The sequence below is a fragment of the Scyliorhinus canicula genome, chromosome 1 (genome assembly GCF_902713615.1).
Source record: "Scyliorhinus canicula chromosome 1, sScyCan1.1, whole genome shotgun sequence".
Classification (NCBI taxonomy): domain Eukaryota; kingdom Metazoa; phylum Chordata; class Chondrichthyes; order Carcharhiniformes; family Scyliorhinidae; genus Scyliorhinus; species Scyliorhinus canicula.
The window spans coordinates 256521088-256538387 of NC_052146.1; the positions used below are offsets into that span (position 1 = coordinate 256521088).

Genomic DNA, 17300 nt, shown 5'->3' on the forward strand with positions numbered 1-17300 from the left:
GTGGTCCTGCACTGAGGGCATGGAAGTGCCAAAGGGGGCAGCACGTTGGGCAGTGATTAGCACTGCTGCCTCGCGGCGCCGAGGACCTGGGTTCGATCCCAGCCCCGGGTCACTGACCATGTGGAGTTTGCACATTTTCACCGTGTCTGCGTGGGCCTCACTCCCACAACCCAAAGATGATAATAATAATAGTAATAATAATAACCTTTTATTGTCACAAGCGTGAAGTAACTGTGAAAAGCCCTTAGTTGCCACATTCCGTGGCCTATTCGTGCAAGCTGATACGGGAATTGAACCCGCGCTGCTGGCCTTGTTCTGCATCACAAATCAGCTGTCTAGCCCACGGAGCTATATCAGCCCTTGTGCAGGGTAGGTGAATTGGCCATGCTAAATTGGCCCTTAATTGGAAACATTTTTTTAAAAAGGTAATGCCATAGGTTATCATGGAGGGTATGAGGGGCTATTGGGGGTGGGTAATGCGGCATATCTTGGCAGAGATGGTATAAGGAGCCACAGCGGGTGGGTTTAGGGGCGTACATACAACCGTTTGAACTTGTTTTCAAAAGGTTCTCTCATCCAGACTATGGTTCACAATACCTTTGAAGGGCCGTGAACCACAAGTCCTTGAAAAGCTGGTCCAAAATAAGAGGCACAGTGGCTAGCATTGTTGCCTCACATCGCCACAGACCTGGGTTCGATTCCGACCTCAGGTGATTGTGTGGAGTTTGCACATTCTCTGGGTGCTCCGGCTTCCTCCCACCTTCCAAAGATGTGCTGGTTAAGTGGATTAACCATACTAAATTGGGCGGGGTTGCAGGGATTCCACCCAGGTGGGTGACATTTCAACGGGTCGGTGCAGGCACAATGGGCCGAAAGGCCTTCTTCAGCACTGTAGGGATTCTGTGATCTTATGAACACCACAAAAATTGCATGGGATGCACAAATCTATCCCCCACAACAGAGCCAGTCAGGTCTGACTTGCAGGGTGCAGGCTCGCAACCCGCAATAACCTACGCCCTTATCCCATTCTGAAAATCGGGGCACTGGGAACATGGCCAGAAATCCCAGAATCGAATCTTGGCTGCCATTCCGAAAAGGGCAGCACGGTGGCATTGTGGATAGCACAATTGCTTCACAGCTCCAGGGTCCCAGGTTCGATTCCGGCTTGGGTCACTGTCTGTGCTGAGTCTGCATCTTCTCCCCGTGTCTGCGTGGGTTTCCTCCGGGTGCTCAGATTTCCTCCCACAGTCCAAAGCTGTGCAGCTTAGGTGGATTGGCCATGATAAATTGTCCTTCGTGTCCAAAATTTCCCTGTGTTGGGTGGGGTTACTGGGCTATGGGGATTCGGTGGAGGTGTTGACCTTGGGTAGGGTGCTCTTTCCAAGAGCCGGCGCAGACTCGATGGGCCGAATGGCCTCCTTCTGCACTGTAAATTCTATGATAAGCTATGATAAGTCTCCCCAACTCAAGTGAAAATTCAGCTCGATATGTGTCTGAAATGCACTTCTTTGAGCAAGATACTGAATTACTCAGTAGACATCATCGTTTTTGGGGCAAAAATTGAAATTTACAGAACTAAGCTTTTAAAACGCTTAGTTAACGTAGTCACATAAAAATGGTCATTAACACTTTGTCATTAAAATTATACTTGTTGATGAATGATTATCTTATTCTTCACAAGACAGAACATCTTGCAGAAAGATCCATGAAAGCCTGAACGGGGACAGCACAATCCTCATTGAGTCCAACAATATGATTTGATCTGGAATTAGAGCCTAACACTGGTCCACGGCAACAATGATTGTGGATCAATTTGCAGCATCAGGAGTGTTAACATTAAAATTATACAGTATCACAGAAACAGTACTTGCACAATATAATAAAGGTGAAAGTAGCTGTGGTCCAGTACCTGGTATGTAACCTTAGAAACATATAATCCAATTACAACAACTGACATTTGGGGGATACAAAGAATTACATATAGTTTGTAGCAAGAAGCAAGAAACAGTCCATTTAGTGCAACAAGTCTATGCCAGTGTTTATGCTCCACACAAGACACTTCTGCATTACTTCATCTCCCACACACACCTTTCTAAATCAGCCAACCACATTCACAAGGAATGCAGGTTGGAAAACGGTGATTACAATGTGATCATTCATCTGATCCACATTGTTTCCCAAATACAGTTTCCCGCTGCAAGAATAGGATTGCACAATTTATCCTATGATATACATGAGAAAACCACCAACGTATTCACACCCCTTCTTCGTCACTTGGTATTTAACTTATATGGAGTTTTTTTATTGTAAAGGGAAGGGGGCATTTTTCTGATCCACTTTCCTCTTATGGAGTATCTTCACACTGTCACCTACACCAATCAATGTTGCCAAATGGTGTTGAGGCTTGTCAAGAGTGGCCTGGCTGGCTGGCCCTCCGATTTCCACTCTCCTAGTAAACCATGGACTTCAATTAGACCAGCCTTCCTCCAAGCCCAGCCACACCCTTGCAAATACATTCTACTTAGTTGTCATTTAAAAACAAGCCTTAAAGTGATCAACAATTTTTCACCATTGTGAAATAAAGAGGGGAATCGGCACCCTATGAAATTATCCATCTTACATTAATCAGCACCTAAATATCACTAATTGGATGTAGAGATCCTTCTCAGACTGGGTCATTAGATCTAGACATCTTGCTTGTGCAACGTTTGACAGACTATTTCATTGCATGAGTGGGAATCTGTGCCAGTGTACAGATAGGTATGCTACCTGGAAAAAACATTCTAAACATATTCCCAATTTTGGAAAGATGGAAGAAGAGTAAGTAGTGCAGTGTTATTTTTATGCAGCTGAGGTTGCATGTGTGTGTGTGTGGGGAGGGGGGGGGGGGGGGGGGAAGAGAAAGAGAGAGAGAGAGAGAGAGAACAATATTGGAGGGTGTGGAGCAGTGGAGAAATAGACTACCTGACCAATATACTTCTATGTTGAAGAGTTATATTTTTATTACAGTTAGCTGTTGCGAGTCACTGTCCAGAGTACTGTTCAATCAAAATATATCTTCTATCTAAATTATTTGTTTGTAAGCTTTCCTTTCAGTGGAAAGGAAAAGAAAAAGAAACGAATAAAAACTTTTACTTCAAGACAACCACATCATTCTCGTCTCCTCCCCAACCATAAAATATAGTTAAAAACTTATTCTCAGCAAGTGTATTACCGTAAATTTAAGTTTTGAAGAAAAAAGTACAATGAGACTAGATACCATGTTATGAAATGTAAAATTGTATTTGCTATCAGTTTCATTAAAGAAGGAAATAAAAGTATCAATACCTTGTCTTCCCTCATCATTGGTAAACAAGCCAGCATCACTACTGCTGAGGCTGCTGGATTCACTGTAATAAGAAAAAGAATAGATCAAAAGAACAATTGATCTCCAAATCGTAAAATTTTAAAGAGACAAGGCAGCAGTCAGATGGAAGTTAAGCCTGACAAAGATCTGAGCAAAATAAGATGACTTTTTTGAATCAAACTGCAAATATCATGATTCCATTAACTACAGAGCATATTATTTTTGCCACATAAAACCACGGGAATCTAATGGGACACTGACAGAAAGCCAGATGTGGCTACAGCAAGGTGCTGATACAATTGATGCATTTCATTATTTGCCTCCATCAAATGTTTCCCTCTTCTTTCTTATGCCATGTTATTCGGCTTGATCCAGGTACAATGTTGCTCAATCAGGGCAAAATAAAATGCAAATTCTCATCAAAAGCATTGTAAGCCTTTCTTCAAAACATGAAATAGAATTACTTGAAGATGTTATTACTTTTAGCAGCACTATTTGCAAATGATAAATAGAAATGCATTTCTTTGGAAAAAAAAAACAAACTTTGTGGAAATCAGAGTTAATAATCCAAATTTTACAAAACCCTGTCGAGTAGACCCTCTCTTTAACACTGCCTTTAGCAATCCCACATAAAGCACTTTATTTTGTGTTCATAGAATTTACAGTGCAGAAGGAGGCCATTCGGCCCATCGAGTGTGCACCAGCCCTTACAAAGAGCACGCTATTCAAGCCCACAAATCTACCCTATCCCCTGACTCAGTAACCCTCACTTAACCTTTTTTGGACACTAAGGGCAATTTAGCATGGCCAATCCACCTAACCCGCACATCTTTGGACTGTGGGAGGAAACCAGAGCACCCGAAGGAAACCCAGGCAGACACGGGGAGAACATGCAGACTCCACACAGACAGTGACCCGGCCGGAAATCGAACCTGGGACCCTGGAGCTGTGAAGCAACTGTGTTAACCACTCTGCTACCGTGCTGCCCCAATGTTGATTAATGAAGCAGCAAAACAATGAAAGATATGTCCGATTGTTATAATAGGAACTTTGTGGATATTATGTGACTGTAATCTACTTCAACAACATTCAGAGTATATATAATACATGAATAACGGGTAACTCAATTTATAATTATGTATTTAATATACACATTCAAACTAAGATTTATCATATGCCTACATCCAACAACATTAGGCTTCCAGTGTCACCCAGTTAGTTCAAATATGTAATTTAATATTGCAAACAATGCGAATATATTTTGTTTCACAAAAAAGTTTAAATGACCAACAAATGTTACTTCAGCCAAAGAGTATCAACATGTACAGCATGCTCAACCTACCTAGCATTTCAGAAAATATAGTGTGGATTTTTATTCACACACTATCATGGAAGCATTTTATCCAGTCTCAGTCCAAGATAACATAACTTTTTATGCATGCAACTTTATATGCATGCAACTTTAAGAACAATCTAATTTTCCTTTGACCTTGAATTCACTTAACAACATTTTAAAAAGTAGCTAATTAGCTCAGATGCAAAATACTGTCCCACATATTGCATGACCAGGTCAGAATTATGCCTCAATGGCATATCTGAAGGATTTTAGCTGGAATATAGGGAGTAACAATCCACAACTATCCAAAACTCAAAATAACCCAGAGATAGCTATGACTGGGCAGCACGGTGGCACAGTGATTAGCACTGCTGTCTCAGAACACCGAGGACCCGGGTTCGATCCCGGGTCACTGTCCGTGTGGAGTTTGCACATTCTCCCTGTGTCTGCGTGGATCTACCCCAACAATCCAAAAAGATGTGCAGGATAGGCAAATTCATCACGCTAAATTGCCCCTTAAGTGGAAAAAGTAATTGGGTACTCTAAATTTATTTTTTTTTAAAGCTATGACTGTTGGTTCTTAGCCAAGACATAGGGAATGTCGGCCAATGGAACATGAAGATAAAATATTTAAAACACACAAATATAAACTGTATCTAGTGTAAAGTACTTCTAAATATTCTATTTCTTTAAATATTCTATAACAGAAACTGATCTAATCCTATTTGAGAACAAATTTAACTCAGTTTGAATGCCCATGAATCCATATGAATTTGTACTCGATACACAGCAATGTGAAATTGGTCAGCAGCAAGTTACTGATTAGAATTTTTGGCACACATCATTTATCCAACGTTAAATACCACGGCTTCAAAATACGTATTGTAGTGTTAAGGGTTAAAGATAAAATAGAATGACTTTTTACAGCCTCATATTATTAACAACTTAATGTAAATACAAAATTCTTAATTTAATAATAATCTTTATTGTCACAAGTAGCTTACATTAACACTGCAATGAAATTACTGTGATAAGCCCCTAGTCGCCACACTCCGGCACCTGTTCGGGTCCACAGTGGGAGAATTCAGAATGTCCAAATTATCTAACAGTACATCTTTCGGGACTCGTGGGAGGAAACCGGCAGGCAGAGGAAACCCACGCAGACACGGGGAGAACGTGCCGACTCCACCCAAGCCGGGAATCGAACCTGGGACTCTGGAGCTGTGATGCAATAGTGCTACCCACTGTGTAATCATGCTGCCCACGCAGTAGTCCCTCTCTCAGAACATGTATTTACATTTAGTTTCAAAGTATCTATAAATAATTGTATTTGTATCTAATACAATTTAAACACATTTTTTTAAGTCGAGAATATATTTAGTATTCATTGGATTGATTGGAATTATGGGATTCATTTCTTGCATAGGAACATCATATAAATAGAGTGTAAAACTAAGCTTAGGGACATTCCAGAGTACTGGCACATGTATTTGAAAAGGTTAAGAATTATGTCATGTATTTGACATGCTTCTGTATTTCCCAACTGTCACATCTAACATAGTAATAAAGTTCTCACTCTACTTTTGAAATGTCGTCTGCTTGCCTAAAACTTAATGAAAAATCCTGCTGACTTCTGTGTTCTATATCAAATCAGAATTGGGTCACATGCTGAACTGTAAACACGATCATACTCCTCAGCCCTCCAGGTGACATCTCATCTGTGTGGGGGGAAAATGATTACTTACACATATCTGTGTTGTCAAAATAGTACTTCCAAGGCAATTACCATTGTGGTGTGCCTCCTGCCTGGACTAGATGGATGAGGCCTGCTGCCAAAGGGTCACTATTCCCCCCATATTTCTAACCACAAGCTCAGGTGTTCCAGCACTGTAAATTGGTCCAAGCATGTCAGTAGTTATCTGTATTCCAAGCAACCTGCAGCCATCTTTTGCCATACCACACACAATATTTGACTGGTGCATACAGAAACTGATAACTTTTTGATGAAGAGCGAAAACCACTAAGAATCAATGACTGGAAGTTGCTGAGTGGTAACTAATCAATTTCTAAATAAGTTAACTCTATATGGCTCTGTCAACAGTTCAAATCTGATAACAGTTTATAATTTCAGATGCCATTCCCTCATTAGTCTTGTTTTCATAGATAGTTTAACTTCAGCCGGCATCTTTTAAGAGATTTGTTAAAATGGAAGCAGCAAATTCAAAGATCTCTGCCCTCCTTAGGGCATGATGTTTTGTAACAGCAAGGTTATTATTTCAAACCAACCACTAACATTAAAAATAAAATAAACGGCTTTTATGAAGGTGGAATGATTGAATACCACTTCTCTTTACCAAGTTAATCTCTAGAATGCAGTAGGTAAGGGAGTGTTAAGAAAACAACGGCAGGTTTAAGGGATTTATATTTGTATTGGTAAACATTAGAAATAAGGTATAATTTAAAAGTGGGTTTAATGTAATGTTTCTGTGACTGGAAGGGAAAAACCTGCAGTTAGAATCATGCTGGACAAAGATGTTTATATGTGTGGAGGGTTGGTTCCGTTCCAACTGTGTCTCTATTGCGCTTAGAGAGGACTGTGGCGTGAAGAATAAATAGCCGTAGCAAAAGGAGGCCACCTTCCTTTGTTCTTAGTTTTAGTGGGCTGGTTTAGCTCAGTGGGCTAAGACAGCTGGTTTGTAATGCAGAACAAGGTCAGCAGCACGGGTTCAATTCCCGTACCAACTTACCCGAACAGGCGCCAGAATGTGGCGACTAGGAGCTTTTCACAGTGACTTCATACTTGTGACAATAAAAAAAAAGAAAGAAATGGAAGCCAGAGCAGTTGGGAGACAGGATCTCGGGGGAGTAAACATCTTTCAACTCTGTTTGAAGACTGGACAGGAGCTGCAAAGAGGCAGGTTTCCTATAGCACAAACTATCCAAATAACCAGGGAATTGGGTTAGAAAGACACCTGAATTTAAGGGAATAGGGACTGAGGTACTGTTCAGAAGAATTTAAGTAGGAGTAAATAAAGGGTTTAAAAGTGGAACAGCAGACTTCAGAGATAGCTGAAACATTTGATGTCATCTTAATACTGTCTGGGAATCGAAAATTGAAGCAATTGTGAAGTTTATACAGCAATCAAGATAACTAAATCCTAAAAGGAGTTGGTGTAAAATCTGGGCAGGTTTTGTTGTTAAAAGTGGAGTGGAGTTTTGTTTACAGGTGTAATTTGTAAAACCTGGACAAGGGAGAGCATTATTATGAGATGATTTTAAAGTGTGTTTTTGTCAGTGGAGTTTGGAGGATTTGACCACAGACATCTTGTGTGTTTAAAAGGAAATTTTTTTGTTAGTGAGACCATTGTTGTTTTGTAATCCATGTTAATCTTTAAATCGGTGTGTAATTGTTAAGTTTAGGGGAGGGGAGAAGAGAAGTAAAGAGTATTGTATTTTAATCCAATTTTTCCAATTCAATAAATGTTTTTTCATGTTATTAAAACTAATTAGCAGTCCTGTGACTCTGTTCCACTATATAATTTACAGTGCAGAAGGAGGCCATTCGGCCCATCAAGTCTACACCGGCCCTTGGAAAGAACACCCTACCTAAGCCCACACCTCCACCCTATCCCCATAACCCAGTAACCTCACCTAACCTTTTTGGACACCAAAGATAATTTAGCGTGGCTAATCCACCTAATTTGCACATCTTTGAACTGTGGGAGGAAACTGGAGCACCCTGAGGAAACCCACGCAGACACTGGGAGAACGTGCAGACTCCGCAGTTTTTTTTTAAAGTTATGGTCTTTTGAGCCAGGATTCCATTCTGGTATTTTCCCATCCAGTTATAACATTAACTGGGATTGTAATAGGGAGTAAAAAATACTTTTTGCCTCAATATAAGCTGCTTCCTCTCCTAATTATCTATGCAAATGCATACAATGCACACACAAATGGATGAAAAATGTTAACAAGTTTAAATGATCATGATCTTCAAACTAGAGGGCTTTCAGAGGTTAGGAAAGTGCACAAACACTATTTTGCTGATTTAAAAGAAAATAAACAGCTTACATTTTGGTTAAATTAGTAAATGCACCATCCAATGTAGACATGCAGACCAGCAAGATCCATGATCAATACTTCAGGTGCAGCTCAACTGGCACTATAGCAAGGATACTACAATAGGTTTCTACACTTGCCAATTTCAACAACAACTTGCATTTATATAGCAACAATTAACATAGAAAAACCTAGCCACGTGCTTCACAAGAAATGTAATCAGACAAAAACTGACACCAAGCCAAAGGAGAAGACATTACGGCAGATGACCAAAAAACTTTGTCAAGAGATAAGTGATGTAAAAGGAGCGAAGATGAAAACTTTAAGGATTCCAGATCTTATGGTTTTAGCTCAAGGCACAGATACCAATGGTGAGATGAAAGAAGGGTGGAGTTAAGAGGCTAAAGTAATGAAACATAGTGTTCTTGGAGGGTAGTAGTGCTGGAGGAGGTTACAGATAAGGGACATTCAAGAATTGGTAGATCAGCAAATGAAAGGTTGACAAGTAAACAGCAGTTAGTGCAAATTAAGATATGGACAGCAAAGTTTAGGGTTAGTTTAAGGTTATGGAGATTAGCAGGGAAAGGCGAGGCTGTCCGGCAGTGTGTTGAAATTATCAGGTGTGGAGGTAACAATAGCATGGATGAAGGTTTCAGCAGCAGATGGGCCGTGACAGGATTCCACTGAGCAATATTATGGAATTAGTGTGGGCAGGATATGGGGTCAGAAGTTCGGATTACGTTAAACAGAATACGGATGTTGGGACAGCCTGCTTCAGCTTGAGACAGCAGTCAGGGAAAAAGATAGTGTCAGTTGTTAGGGAACTGGGTTTGAGGTGGAGGACAAAGACATTTGCTGGTTATTACAATGTTCACCACTCCACTAGGTTCTCTATCTCCCTCCTGTATTCTGACGTGTTGTTATTTGAGATTTGGCCCACTATGGTTGTGTCGTCAGCAAACAATCAGATGGAGTTGGAACCAAATTTTGCCACGCAGTCGTGTGTGTACAGGGTGTATAGTAGGAGGCTAAGTACGCAGTGTTGCAGGGCCCTGGTATTGAGGACTATTGTGGAGGAGGTGTTGTTTATTCTTACTGATTGTGATCTGTGGGTCAGAAAGTCAAGGATCCAGTTGCAGAGTGAGGAGTCAAGTCTTCTGTTTTGGAGCTTTGACATGAGCTTGGTTGGTATTGTGTTGTTGAAGGCGGAGCTGTAGTCAATAAATGGGAGTCTCGGGCGGCACGGTGGCACAGTGGTTAGCATTGCTGCCTACGGCGCTGAGGACCTGGGTTCGAATCCCGGCCCTGGGTCACTGTCCGTGAGGAGTTTGCACATTCTCCCCGTGTCTGCGTGGGTTTCACCCCCACAACCCAAAGATGTGCAGGATAGGTGGATTGGCTACGCTAAATTGCCCCTTAATTGGAAAAAATAATTGGGTACGCTAAATTTAAAAAAAATAAATAAATAAATAAATAAATAAATGGGAGTCTGATGTAGTAGTCCTGGTAGTCAAGATGCTCTAGGGATGTGTAGGGCCAGGGAGATGGCATCTGCTGTGGACCGGTTGCAGCAGTATCCGGACGGTAGTCAGTGAGGCATGTTGCCTGGTTCTTCTGTGGCACCAGTATGATAGTGGTCTTCTTGAAGCAGGTGGGGACCCTGGAGCGGAGTAGGGACAGGTTAAATATCTATTAACCACTGCCAGCAAAACTAAAGAGCTGGTCATTGACTTCATGAAGCAAAGTACTGTATACACCCCTGTCAGCATCAACGGGGCCGAGGTGAAGATGGGTAACAGCTTCAAATTCCTAGGGGTGCATATCACCAAAAACCTGTCCTGGTCCACTCACGTCGACACTACCACCAAGAAAGTACAACAGCGCCTATACTTCCTTAAGAAACTAAGGAAATTCGACATGTCCACATTAACTCTTTTACAGATGCACCATAAAAAGCATCCTATATACAGATGCACCATAAAAAGCATCCTATCTGTCTGCATCATAGCCTGGTATGGCAACTGCTCAGCCCAAGACCGCAAGAAACTTCAGAGTCATGAACACATCCTAGTCCATCACACAAACCTGCCTCCCATCCATTAACTTCATCTACACCTCTCGCTGCTTGGGGAAAGTGGGCAGCATAATCAAAGACCTCTCCCACCTGGCTTTCTCACCTCTTCCAACTTCTTCCATTGGGCAGGAGATACAAAAGTCTAAGAACATGCACAAACAGATTTAACTACAGCTTCTTCCCCGCTGTTACTAGACTCCTAAATGACCCTCTAATGGACTGACCTGATTAATACTACACTCCTGTATGCTTCACCCGATGCCGGTGTCTATGTACCTACATTGTGTACCTTGTGTTGCTTTATTATGCATTTTCTTTTTCTTTTATTTTCATGTACTTATCTGTTTGAGTTGCTCGCAGAAAAATACTTTTCATTGTACCTCGGTATACGGGACAATAAACAAATCCAATCCAATCCTATCTGAGATTGAGATGATAGGAATTGGTATAGGCACACCATACAAGGTTGAAGAGTGGCCATGAATATGGGAAGTAGAGTTTATGTGAAGGGAGAGATGTAGTGACCTTAAAGAAGAGGATTTGTTGAGATGGAGTTTTGAATCACTGAGGATGAGAAGTCACTTTGAGTGGAAAGTAGCTTACCTCAGTGTCCAGTTTAGGTGAGCCGTAGAGAATGAGAGTTGGAACAAGGTGATAGGCTCAAAGAAGTAGAAGGAGCCAGCAGAATAAGGGGATAGATTAAGATGAGATTTAGTGATCAGTGTCACACGACCATTCCAGTAATTTAAGCAGGCTGGATGATAAAAGGTATAGCCAGTTGGAGAGGTTTCAATAAGGGGATTAAAAACATCCAACAGCTAGGTTTCCATCAAGACCATAATACCAAAATAAATCCATTACAGGGGCGGCATGGTGGCACAATGATTACCACTGTTGTCTCATGTTGTCAAGGGCCCGGGTTCGATCCCGGCCCCAGGTCTCTGTCAGTGAGGAGTTTGCACATTCTCCCCATGCCGGTGTGGGTCTCACCCCCACAACCTTGGTGCAGGGTAGGTATATTGGCCTCGCTAAATTGGCCCTTAATTGGAAAAAAAATGTTTAATTTTTTTTTCCAAATAAATCAGTTACAGGCACAAGTATAATGAAGTTGGATTTCTTGAAGGTTAAAAAGGGCAGAGCTATCGAACCACTCTGACACACTCCATCCACCAGTTACAAAGCAATACTGGGAGATTTTTTACCCAGTAAATAGTATATTGTAATTTAAAGAGACGAGGAAGAAAAGAAGAAAAAGTAAGCTCTTATTTCCATTCCAAAGACAAATGATTGCATTGGCCCAGATTTCACGCTCACCTCTAACCTGATAGTCGTTCACAAAGATCTAGCAATCTTTCTGGCACGGATTTCTCCTTTCCCAATGTCAGTCTGAATCTGGTGTCAATTCAAGGGAATCGCCAGATATCCGACAGCAGAGTAAGCAGCCAATCGTATTCTCATAGACAGCAAACCAGGAAGTAAAATGCACTGAATTTTCACTTTCAATTCAGATTTTAGAGACCAAAATAGATGATTGGGACATATACATGCTATTAAGGCTCAAGCTGATATACAGTAAACAAACTTTAAAAAATCTTATAAATCTTAATTTTTTCATCATTTTAGAGTAATTGGGGGCGGCACGGTGGCACAGTGGTTAGCATTGCTGCCTACGGCACGGAGGACCCGGGTTCGAATCCCGGCCCTGGGTCACTGTCTGCGAGGAGTTTGCACATTCTCCCCATGTCTGTGTGGGTTTCACCCCCACAAGCCAAAGATGTGCAGGTTAGGTGGATTGGCCACGTTAAATTGCCCCTTAATTGGAAAAAATGAATTGGGTACTCTAAATTTATAAAAAGAAAAATATAACGCTAATTTTCCATGGCCAATTTGGCTGTCCAGCAGTAATTATCAACCTAGTAAGCTGTTGGAAACCCATTTACACTTTATTCAACAAGGTATAACATTTTCAAGGGTTGTTGCAGTGAGACTAATTATGGAAAAGGCCAACGTTTTGTCAGTTCAGTGATTTTTACTTAACTGTAGTCTGGGGGACTTCAATAGCGCATGCAATGGAGAAGCATAGAATCACTCACAGCAGCGTCTGGATCTCCACATTTAACTGTCCATGTGAGGATTCCAGAAGTTTCTATTAGTGTCAGAGCAGCAATGACAGTGAATACTGAAAACTTTGCCTTCATTACAGCTACAAAATCCAGGCCATTCAATAGTGCAACATAATCATAACTGCTCCTCATCCTGAGTAGTTACTGTCTCAAGACTGAAAATTATGGCCTATTTACTCTACATGGCTGTGAAATGATTCTGTGTAATCGTTCCTAGGAGAACAGATCTTGTTCTCTCCTTTGAATGGAAGCCCCACTTTGCACCTTTAAAGCCGTACTGTATAAGCTGCTGTCGTAATGTTTCAACCTACTAAATTTTCCAAACAAACTATTAAATAGCATGTTGAAAATGAATACATTGCAACCCAGCCATGCACCATAGGAATGGAACACACATGACAGAAGATTAGTATTTTGCCACAGCAGCAGTCCACGTTAGGCCATGTCTTTACTTAATATGACCAGTTACCACTCTGCTATTAAGAGGAGCACGTACAGGATTTTAAAAATTTAAATAAAACTGTTGATGTTCACTCAATTTTAGTAATTATGCAATTACTTTTGTAAATTTGTAATTCACTGTTTAGCAAAGTTATGAAATATTATCAATTCACAACTAAGCATAATGTATTTTCTTTCGATAATTCAAAGCCAAAAACAATATTCATATTGATTAGGAGATCAAGATACACTCACAAATTTGTACCAGAATATTATTCCTCATTTTAATAATTTGAAATAACTATGGAAGTAATTCAACAAAGGTTCCCCCATTATCACTAAAAAGAGAACATTGAGATTAGTATAGTTATTGAATTGCCGCTCCAGTAGTTTTGCATTAATACACAAAATAATCTTTACAGTGTTTGAAATACTTTATCCATGCAGTTATAATTCTGCATAGAGTAGTAGTGGACGTTTATGTCTGTCTATTTATTGCAAGTAGATGAGACCGAAAAAGCACACGTTAATATCAAAATCATTATAGCCTAGTGCCAAGATAAACATAACAATTATTCTACAAATGCTGGTCAGAAATTATTTGTGGCTCCACAGTTTTATTGCAACTTGAGTGCTCCCTGGTGTGCAGATTTGAAATTCAATGTGAACAAGTACTTGCACTTCTGCTGAAAGTATTTCAAACCCTGCAGTTATATTTAAATACAACAACTTGTCTCAGGATAGATAACCTGGGACTTAATCTTAATAACCTGTCACTCATGTTATCATCTGAGCCTCTCTGTTCCTCATACTCCATTTTGTTCTTATTTGTATTGCACATTTCTTCACTTTCGATCACAACTCCATCATCTGGGGGTTCCAGTCGCTTTCTCTTGATGATCTTGTCCTTGCTGATCTCCTGAACTTGGAGATGGAAGTGGAGCTGGTTTGGTTGTGTCTGGTGTCCTCCTACATCCATTACTGGAACTTTGCCGTGGGTCAGTGGGTGAAGTGCATTACTGACCTCTGCTGGTGGATCTATAGCCATACGTTTGACCTTCCTTCTCCTTCGCAAAGATCGCCCACCTAAGTTACTGTCAGTGACAGAATCAGACTCATGCCACGAATGCCTTTTTCCCCTAACTGCTGTTACATTCAGGGAGGATAGACGTTTGGCAACTATCAAATGGTCATCTGAGTCACTGTACGTGTTATTTTCTCTGTAGTCCCGGACTGTCTCATCTAGGCTAGATTCAGAGCCTTCACTCATGCAGTGACCATGCTCCCAATTGTGATGTCCAGCATCTGAACGCCTCTTCCTGCCCCTCCTTTTCCGAGCCTGCCGCTTTAGAAGACAGGTAGCTGAGCCCCGGGAGGCATCATCTCCAAACTCTGGACACCCTAGTGTATGTTCAGAGGTTTCCTCCAGAGCAGAGACCAAATCATGAACCAGTTCCTCCATTGCTTTGCAGGGCCTTAAAAATAAATAAAGAAAACAAAGAATAAATAATAATGGTTAAATACAAGAAGTAATATTTGCCATCACTGCTTTAGTTACAAATAAAATATCAAGTATGGACCATAAGACCAGTTTTTTGTCTATTATTACATATGCATATATACTGATAAAAAGGGAAATGGACTTTACTTGTATGAATAATGCATGAACTGTACTTGAGGATATCAAATAATTTTGATAAGACCCTTGCAGTCTGAAGACAAATAAAACTGTTATAAATACACACATACATATATTATGATTAATAGTCATAAAACCCTTGTTATAAACCACATTTCATGAACACAGTTTTGGCATTGCTCCCAGAGGAAGCATTATAATAAGGGGCATATTTTGCAGAGCTCTGATTTCTACAAAAGACCGCTACACTTAAAATTCTCTTTCACAGACAAGTCCCCTCTCTCTCTCGTCTTTCTTTTCAGAAATAGGTCATTCAGCCCACAGGCCTTTGCTGGTATTTATGCTCCATACAGCCCCATCTACATTATCTAATCTCACCCATACCTTCTGAAAACAGGAGGGTGCATTTCACAGTTCCATGTTCAACAGCCAACCACACTCAAAGAGAAGGTAGATTGGAGAAATGGGATTACAGTTTGATAGCCCCGCCTCTGACATGTCTTCAAGTACAGCTTTCCTACTGCGAGTTGACAACTCAGTTCAGTTTAACGCATTCAGTTTATGTCTTATTCGTTCCTTCGAAGTCAACCTTACTTCAGCTTGAAATCTAATTTTGTGCATGATTTTACTTCTGCTCAAACCTACCGTCAAACTCTTATCATTTTATTGTTACTGTTTGCAAGATGCTCTCTTACAGTTAGATTATTGGTTTAATATTGTTCATTATGAAATATTGCACGGTTTGCATTTTGGATCGAATTTGAAGGGAATTGAGGGGGGAGTATGATGCATGCGGACTCTCAAGCAGGTGGCTAAACCAGAGACTCTGACAGCATGGAAGTTCAGTCATTCTTAAATTTTCCACCTCTGCCCAAACCTAGCCAATCAGTTAAAGTTACAAAATCAGACATCGGGAGAATGATTGAAGCTAGAGTTCTGCAGGATTGATCCCAAGCAGTTAAATAAGTGGTGTAGGGGATTCTGGGGGGCAGCCAGTGGCAAGAAATCCCAATACTTCCTTTTGAAAGATGGAAGTGCTCTCCTGCTCCTCCTGATTCACTGAGCCTCTACTGGTCTTCAATCACTCTCAATGAGTGTGGTTTGACAGTGAAGCAGTCACTGCTCTCTTGCTCAAGCCTGAAACTAAAATAGCAGATTGAAGCTTGATGGTGTAATTGTAATCCCTTAATGGGACAGGTTTCCTTTTCACCTGCTCAAAGCAATGAGTTAACAACTGTACATTTTGGGAACTAAGTGGAATTAAAGATACAGTATTAGGTTGTTTTCCGTATTTTAAATACTCCCAGTCGGATTTCCAACAGGCTGAAGAGTTAAAACTCGGATCATGATTTTCTAAAGCAATCTTGGATACAATCTGGAGGCTATTTTGTAACTGTCTTTGTGAAAACTAAATTCTCCCATTATAACCAACTTTGCTACATGCCTTCCTGATCTCCAAAATTATTCATCCTATGACATCATGGTTGTTAGAAGGTCTTTAGATAACTCTCAGCAGAGAATTGCATCCTTTGCTTTTTTTCCATATAATTCTAAACAGAACTAAATTAGGCTGCTCGCTTAAACTAAAGAAGAGACTAAGCCCAGTTTTAGGTTCCCTCTAACAAATTGGACTGTCTTAAGTGGAGCAAGCGACAGGCTTAGATATGAATGCAGCTGCCATCAAAAAGTTAATTGCTTCCCCAGGCTCCACAGCAGTCCTGACAGTTGCTGCCCCTTTGCTGTCCTTCCACCCTAGGACTTATCTGAGGGCTGCTGGTGGCAAGACAGACGGTGCAGCCTGAAACTGAATTCTTCAGTTCAGTTATTATGTAGTTGAAGTCTGAGGACCAATTTGACATGTTCCATGAGTCTCTGTCTTTGGGTGTAGGAATCATTCTGTGTATCCATTTGATGCTTAAAAACTGGTCTAAACTAATTTCCAGGCCATTGTCTTTACAACACTGCCAGATCTAAATTCCATATATTCTGATTTAACTGCAGAGAAACTAACAAAGATCTATATATGGACATAATTTACCAGGCACCAGGTGTTACTAGTTTTGGTAGTGATCTCTGAAAATAAGCAAAATATTTTTATAATTTGTTCTGTTTACATTTCCACTGATACCTTAGAAACTGCAGTTAATTGAAGCATATACAATGGATTAAACATCACCATTTCAGTCAAATATTAAACCTCTACCTATACTCATTAACTAAAGTACAACAATGGTAGTTAAAGTGCATTCCACCTATTTTATCACTTGTGAACATTTATTTAA

The 17300-nt window shown here is 40.5% G+C and overlaps 1 protein-coding gene across 5 annotated transcripts in view; it reads right to left on the bottom strand.

Annotated features, from left to right (window-relative positions):
- LOC119973540 (G patch domain-containing protein 2-like) overlaps positions 1-17300 on the bottom strand; it is a 321685-nt gene that overhangs the window by 279030 nt on the left and 25355 nt on the right. For all 5 annotated transcript variants that reach the window (XM_038811829.1, XM_038811837.1, XM_038811847.1 and 2 more), the window contains exons 2-3: positions 14150-14854; positions 3328-3389 (exon numbers count right to left, since the gene is read on the bottom strand). In XM_038811829.1, the coding sequence (XP_038667757.1) occupies positions 3328-3389; positions 14150-14854 (767 nt within the window). The remainder of the gene's footprint in view (positions 1-3327; positions 3390-14149; positions 14855-17300) is intronic.